General features: G+C 37.5%; 2 protein-coding genes across 2 annotated transcripts in view; one reads left to right on the plus strand and one right to left on the minus strand.

Moving 5' to 3' along the window:
- LOC122262112 (pigment-dispersing hormone type 1) overlaps positions 1–584 on the plus strand; it is a 1,028-nt gene extending 444 nt beyond the window's left edge. Inside the window, exon 3 of the mRNA XM_043030052.2 lies at positions 384–584. Within this exon, the coding sequence (XP_042885986.1) occupies positions 384–530 (147 nt within the window). The 3' untranslated portion in view covers positions 531–584. The remainder of the gene's footprint in view (positions 1–383) is intronic.
- Positions 585–6,258: 5,674 nt separating this feature from the next.
- On the minus strand, positions 6,259–7,266 carry LOC122262117 (pigment-dispersing hormone type 1-like). Its single transcript, XM_043030058.2, has 3 exons — positions 7,225–7,266; positions 6,925–7,021; positions 6,259–6,492 (listed from the first exon to the last, which is right to left on the minus strand). Exons 2-3 carry the CDS (start codon positions 7,018–7,020, stop codon positions 6,346–6,348), a joined length of 243 nt encoding a protein of 80 aa, XP_042885992.1. The 5' UTR covers position 7,021; positions 7,225–7,266; the 3' UTR covers positions 6,259–6,345.
- Positions 7,267–7,500: the final 234 nt, after the last annotated feature.

The raw sequence follows: 7,500 nt of genomic DNA on the forward strand, positions 1-7,500 counted from the left end.
CTTCTTGGCATGGGAATTCTGAACAAATAACAGTATTCTTAATGTCATTATCATTATTCTGCTGTACCATATCACTTTCTTTGTTCTGGTAAACTTTATGTAGATTCTTAGGTTATTTTTGAAGTGGATCTTAGGCTGGTAGATAGTGATTCATAATGAATCATTGATAATATAGGAAAATAGATAGCTTTATAAAGTGTGGGATTTACTGACAGCATCCCATTATTTTCATATTCAATTTGCCATTATGAATTGCTCTGTGCGAAGTGATATTGGCAAGGATTTTACAGTACAAACAATTATCCTGATAGGAGTGATGCTATGGTCTATTCTTCCCACTTCTATGTATCACAATCTAGACATACACCATCTCTCTTCCTCAGGCTGCAACAGAACTGGCAATACAGATCTTGCAGGCAGTGAAGGGTGCTCACACTGGGGTAGCCGCAGGACCCCACAAAAGGAACTCAGAGCTCATCAATTCCCTCTTGGGCCTCCCCAAGTTCATGATCGACGCTGGCAGGAGGTGATGAGATGCCTCCTCTCAGGATAATTAGAACACTGAGCCCAAATTCTCATGAACTAGCCATAAGTTTACAAGTTCCTTTTACTAGGGCTGTATTAGAGGATATACTCCTGGAATTTCTGTTACTTTGATGTACAAACTCTGAGCATTACTGCATGACTTTATCGAGTTGCAACAATAAAAAGCAAATGTAATCTTCTACCTGATTTACCTTTAATTTGATGACATCAGCAATGGGATTTATATGTGGCAGCTTTGAACACACGAGGAAAAGTAGTTCATGGTATATTAGAGCAATACATCAGAGTGAGAGACGAGAGAGAGAGAGTGAGAAATGTGCTAGAAGCACATGACGGTGCGTAATACATACACAGGTGCCACGTGGCGATGCGTTAGCCACCACATGATTCCCTACATGGTGACAATGCGGAGGAAGGAAAGCCGACCAGAAACCTATTGTTAGCCCAAGCCGTGCGAGGTCAGATGTTCATGACCAGGCCTCACACTTGCTTGAGCTCTATCGCCACAGGCCATGGGCAGTCACTCTGTATGGAGCCGCCCCTTCAACCGTGAAATACCCTAACATCGACGGCCCACAGCAATTATAACTATTTCCTTCGGTGCTGTCATCTCCAGTTAAGGCATCAAGACTTATTTGGCTTTTGCTGAACACCTATTTGTGGTACCACACACACACAGAGAGAGAGAGAGAGAGTGTAAGGGTTTAGGGGCCACAACTGGGCTCCGTTTAGTCCATCCACCCCCCCAAAAAAAAAAAAATAAAAAATAAAAAATAAACAACAACAACAACAATTATCTCCATATTCGATTAATCGGTTTCCGGTGTAGAGGTTACTGTCAGAGAAGTAACAAGAAAAAAATATGGCAAAAGTGACATTAGTAATAACAGCAGTATCAAAGCCAATGAAAGTGATAATAGTAACTGTGGCAAGTAATGTACAAGGAATAGGGGCTCACATAGGGGCTTTGTGATGATTTCCGGCTGGGGCACTCCAGGCTATCTCTGAGGAATGGTATTGACCACTCCGAAGTCAGGCTGACACTCTTTATATTTTCATAATTGAGGGGATTTGCGAACCCTGTACTTTTTTTTTTTCAATTAATCAGACAATAATAACATTATTACAGTGTCAGCATTTCTAATATGGAAAAATATTTTTAAAATAAGTTATGGTGAATAAAAAAAGTTAATCCCATTAGAAAATACATAAAACTAATACAACATGAAGTGGAATTTCAAAAAATGTAGTGACTAAAAGACTTTAAAGATATAAAAGATAAGCAAACTTATATCAACAGGCTCAGGTGAAAGCATAAAAGACAACAAAATAGAGTAAAATATATAAAACATAGAATTAGGGAGAGCTTAATACAAAAAGGTTGCAGGCGAAAGTGAAAGAACGCCACAAGATGAACCTACTTTTGCTAACTAGTAAATAAAATTATATAAAAAAGAAAAATGGTAATAAAAGATCATTTCAATTAAACCGAAGGTGATACAGCTAATTACCGAACGTAAAATCCACCCAAAAGTACATACATAAAGTTAAATAAAACAATACAATGATAAAATCTGATTACACAGTATGTCACTTGAGATGAACTGTGACAGCCTTTACTTAAAATGAAAAAAAAAAAATAATAATAATAACAGCAACATAAAACGAAAACCAAATTAAAACAAAAACATAAAAAGGAATGTCAAAAGGAAAGTACAGGTGGCTAAGACAGGTAATATGATGTCTGTAGCAAATGTTTATATGCATGTGTGTATGTGTGTGTGTGTGTGGGGGGGGGGGGGCGTGTGTAACCTATGAATTACAGTGGCGGGTCTTCATGATGGACCTGTGGAAAGGAGGAAAGATTTCATAAGCTAGGGAGAGAAATGGAAGGATGAGGATTAGGGCGTGAAGATGCGAGGAAAACGGGAGAGGATACGAAGAAAACGGGAGAGGATACGAAGAAAACGGGAGAGGATACGAAGAAAACGGGAGAGGATACGAAGAAAACGGGAGAGGATACGAAGAAAACGGGAGAGGATACGAAGAAAACGGGAGAGGATACGAAGAAAACGGGAGAGGATACGAAGAAAACGGGAGAGGATACGAAGAAAACGGGAGAGGATACGAAGAAAACGGGAGAGGATACGAAGAAAACGGGAGAGGATACGAAGAAAACGGGAGAGGATACGAAGAAAACGGGAGAGGATACGAAGAAAACGGGAGAGGATACGAAGAAAATGGGAGAGGATACGAAGAAAACGGGAGAGGATACGAAGAAAATGGGAAAGGATACGAAGAAAACGGAGGTGAAGGTACATGGAACAGGGTGAGGATGCGTAGAACAGGGTGAGGAGGCGTGGATCAGGATGAAAATGCAGGGTGAGGGTGAGAATGGACAACAAGGCAGAGGTTACAGGGTTGGGGTTAAGACCACAGGAGTGGGTGCAGGTCTCAGGAGTGAGTGCAGGTGTCAGAAACAGGACAAAGGTTGTAGGATGAGGACAGGAGCAAGAAGGGAGGAGAAGGATCCCAACCTCACAAAAGAGAGAGAGATGGATAGATAGATAGAGAGAGAGAGAGAGAGAGAGAGACTGAGGAAAGACTGATGATAAGGAATGAGGAAATCCAATCATTTCAAGTGCATAAACTATTATCCTCCATTTATGTGCACACGCTTATGTGTATTATATTCAAATAAAAAATGAATAGATTTGTGTGTGTGTGTCGGGCAAAAAGTTTAAGAATAAAAAACATTGCCACGTGTCAGGAGCACACCGCCTGTGACCACGTATCGGGTCAATCCAGTGACAATGTACCGTACTAACTTCGCTGAGAAACAGTTTTGAAAATCTGTTCATATATAAAGAATGAAAAATATCAAATATAGACTTACATTTGGTAAATGTGTCAACGTCAGATTATGGGGAACCTTCAGGGAAAGAGACATTTTGTGAAACGAATTAACATTAAAAACGATGAAAATAAGGCAGGTATTCAATAGTCACGTGTGTGTGCAGTACGGGCAGTTTCATTACCCGATAATAAGTATTAGTCCAGGAACAGGGCGATGGGACGTTAACAGCAAACTCTACAAGCAAATATTAATATATACATAAACACACACACACACGCATATATGTGTTTATATATATATATATATATATATATATATATATATATATATATATTTATATATATACATATTATACATACATATATATATACACACATATATATACATATATATACACACATATACATACATATATATATATATATATATATATATATATATATATATATATGTATATATATACATATATATATAAATATATATATATGTACATATATATATATATATATATATATATATATATATATATATATATAACATATATAAGATTTTCTTTCATATACATGCATATATATATATATATATATATATATATATATATATATATATATATATATATATATATATATATATATCCAGTATATATATATATATATATATATATATATATATATATATATACATATATATATATGTATATACATATATATATATATATATATATATATATATATATATATTTAAGTACATATATTTAGGTTCGTTTTGTATAAAGCAGGCCGTTTCCACCAGGGGTACGTGTACCCCTGGGGGTACTCCAGGTGTTGTCATGGGTTACTCTCTACCAAGTTTGTTTGTGATTTATGGAATCTTTCTTTAATTTTGTGTGGAATTTTTTGTTAACTGTATTGGTTATGTTGTTGCCTCTTCACTTCACTACTAGTCACCGATATAACCAGTGAAATGTTATTTTGTGTGTGTTTTTCTTCACTTCTCACAAAGGGTGAGTGGTACATGGTTGATACTTAGAATGCTCAAAAGGTTACGTGCAGATGTTCCAGTGATTTTCTGGGTATCGATATCCAGCTTTCCCTCACCGGTGTGAATGGGTAACCGTTCTCTCATTGCATTGGAGTGTTTTAACTGCCTCATTGTCAATACTTTCCACATAAATAGCACTTATTCCCTCGTCAAAATAGCCTTTGAATTTTCCATTACGTTTTCTCACATCACTAGAGGCATGATATATCACGTCAACAAATGGATAAAACCTGCATTCTTGGGCGTTTGGCAAGTTACATGAAATAGTCTGGCGTTTGGAAACTCCATACCTGGATACATTTGGAAGTTATGCCCATGAGTTAACTCAGTAGGAAGGTGAATAAAGGGCAGTGAAAAAAGTTGAGTTGGGTTCATTGTTGTGTAACACAGCAAAGTTGTGTCGATTAATAGAAAAACAAAAATTATATATATATTTTTTATACCGTTTTGTCGTCAAACTGTAAATCATCCTCTTGAGCGTATATTTCTCTTTCAAATGATAAATAATATGTTTCACAGATGATACATTAGAAAATAATGGATATAGGTGATATTGTATTCCCCATTCAGAAATACTGCTATCCCTTATTAGGCCCTGTTTACACGAGGCGCTTCCAACGTGCGCTAGCAAACGCGGCGTTAGCAAAGTCAATGGTAGTCTATGGAACCGGTCACGTGACGCGGCCCCGCGTCCCCTGGTAACGCCGCGTTTTGAAAGCAGCGCGCTCTCTAGTTGGCTGGGCTGCTACCAATGAGAGAGAATGCGCGTTACTATGGCAACCCCTAAGATACTCCACGTGGAGGAAGTTTTCAATCACTTTATATATATATATACTATATAGATAAATATATATATATAAATAAATAAATAAATATATATATATATATTCTCGCCGCTTGCGCTGCTTCAAACGGCAATGCAAGACCCAAGCACATGCTACCTCTTCTACATCCATCCTGGTCGGAACTGTCTGTTGCTCTCTGCATTGTTTGGCACAGACACACATATAACGCACGCACAAACACAAGCGTCGCGTTGACGCCGCGTTTGAAAGCGCCTCGTGTGAGCGGTAGTTTCTAATGCCGCGTTTGCTAACGCGCGTTGGAAAGCACCTCCTGTAAACAGGCCCTTAATGTAATATTTGTCACTACTATGCTTTTCAGCCAATCCACCAGTTGCCTCAGAGATTGATCCCAGTCATATTCCCCCTGAACTCACATCTGCCGACTACAGATTCTTTGATGTGTGTGTCTCTCGCTGACACATACACATACCATACTTTAACTTTAATCTGTTTTCGTTGAATAAACACTAAAGATTTAATTATCATCAAAGATTTCATTTATTGTTACAACTAGACAAAATCATGCAATAATGCTCTGAATTTGTACATCAAAGTAAAACAGAAATTATGGTAAACTCATGGCTAGTTCATGGGAATGTGGGCTCTGTTTTCTGCGTCTAATCATGACCGCTTGATTCGTAAAAGGAGGCATCATGTGGTGGCTAACGCATCGCCACGTGGCACCTGTGTATGTATTACGCACCGTCATGTGCTTCTAGCACATTTCTCACTCTCTCTCTCTTTCGTCTCTTACTCTGATGTATTGCTCTAATATACCATGAACTACTTTTCCTCGTGTGTTCAAAGCTGCCACATATAAATCCCATTGCTGATGTCATTAAATTAAAGGTAAATCAGGTAGAAGATTACATTTGCTTTTTATTGTTGCACCTCGGTAAAGTCATGCAGTAATGCTCAGAGTTTGTACATCAAAGTAACAGAAATTCCAGGAGTATATCCTGTAATACAGTCCTAGTAAAAGGAACTTGTAAACTTATGGCTAGTTCATGAGAATTTGGGCTCAGTGTTCTAATTATCCTGAAAGGAGGCATCTCATCACCTCCTGCCAGCGTCGATCATGAACTTGGGGAGGCCCAAGAGGGAATTGATGAGCTCTGAGTTCCTTTTGTGGGGTCCTGCGGCTACCCCAGTGTGAGCACCCTTCACTGCCTGCAAGATCTGTATTGCCAGTTCTGTTGCAGCCTGAGGAAGAGAGATGGTGTATGTCAAGATTGTGATACATAGAAGTGGGAAGAATAGACCATAGCATCACTCCTATCAGGATAATTGTTTGTACTGTAAAATCCTTGCCAATATCACTCCGCACAAAGCAATTCATAATGGCAAATCGAATATAAAAATAATGGGATGCTGTCAGTAAATCCCACACTTTATAAAGCTATCTGTTTTCCTACATTATCAATGATTCATTATGAATCACTATCTACCAGCCTAAGATCCACTTCAAAAATAACCTAAGAATCTACATAAAGTTTACCAGAACAAAGAAAGTGATATGGTACAGCAGAATAATGATAATGACATTAAGAATACTGTTATTTGTTCAGACTTTCCCATGCCAAGAAGGTTATGCCCATTATCTCATGCCAACTTTTGAACTCTGACGTTCTGCACCTGACACTTTGAAGCTGTAGGCTCTCTTTGCGCTTCTGTCACCATGACAGCTGCCACCGCCAACATAAGAAACAACAGCACTGCAGCGCGGCACATCCTGCGAAAATATGTGGATATTTTGGTTAATGCTCTCTCTTCCTGAGGAAACTTGATAATTATCTTACAAGATTTTAAAGTACGAGCAATTTTAAAACAATCCCAAAATGACGATGTCGGTTTAGGGAAAGAAAATGATTGGTAGCAATACCTTTTCATCTAATTCAAAATATGCAGAACCAAACTCCCGAAGAGAGAACTTACTTGCAGAGTGAGGTGGACACAGGAAGAATGTTGCTACCTGCTAGAACTCGCCCCTTTTATATGGATCCGAAGTCTGCCCACGCAACCGCGCGCCTTAGTGTGCTCACTTATTATTAATGTGATTATATAGAGAGATAGATATATATGTATATGTAAAACCATATATATATATATATATATATATATATATATATATATATATATATATATATAAATTATATATATACATACTTTATATATAAACATTATATATTTATATATATATAATATGTATGT

Source organism: Penaeus japonicus, unplaced genomic scaffold, assembly GCF_977035675.1.
Source record: "Penaeus japonicus unplaced genomic scaffold, GWHDUDI00000001_assembly GWHDUDI00000012, whole genome shotgun sequence".
NCBI lineage: Eukaryota > Metazoa > Arthropoda > Malacostraca > Decapoda > Penaeidae > Penaeus > Penaeus japonicus.

What these genes read in the sequence shown, in the direction of transcription:
- LOC122262117 (XM_043030058.2), bottom strand. Translation starts at nt 7,020, where the DNA reads ATGTGCCGCGCTGCAGTGCTGTTGTTTCTTATGTTGGCGGTGGCAGCT. An exon ending in CTACAGCTTCAAAGTGTCAG is followed by an intron (nt 6,493 to 6,924) that starts GTGCAGAACGTC and finishes TCTCTTCCTCAG; the next exon opens with GCTGCAACAGAACTGGCAAT.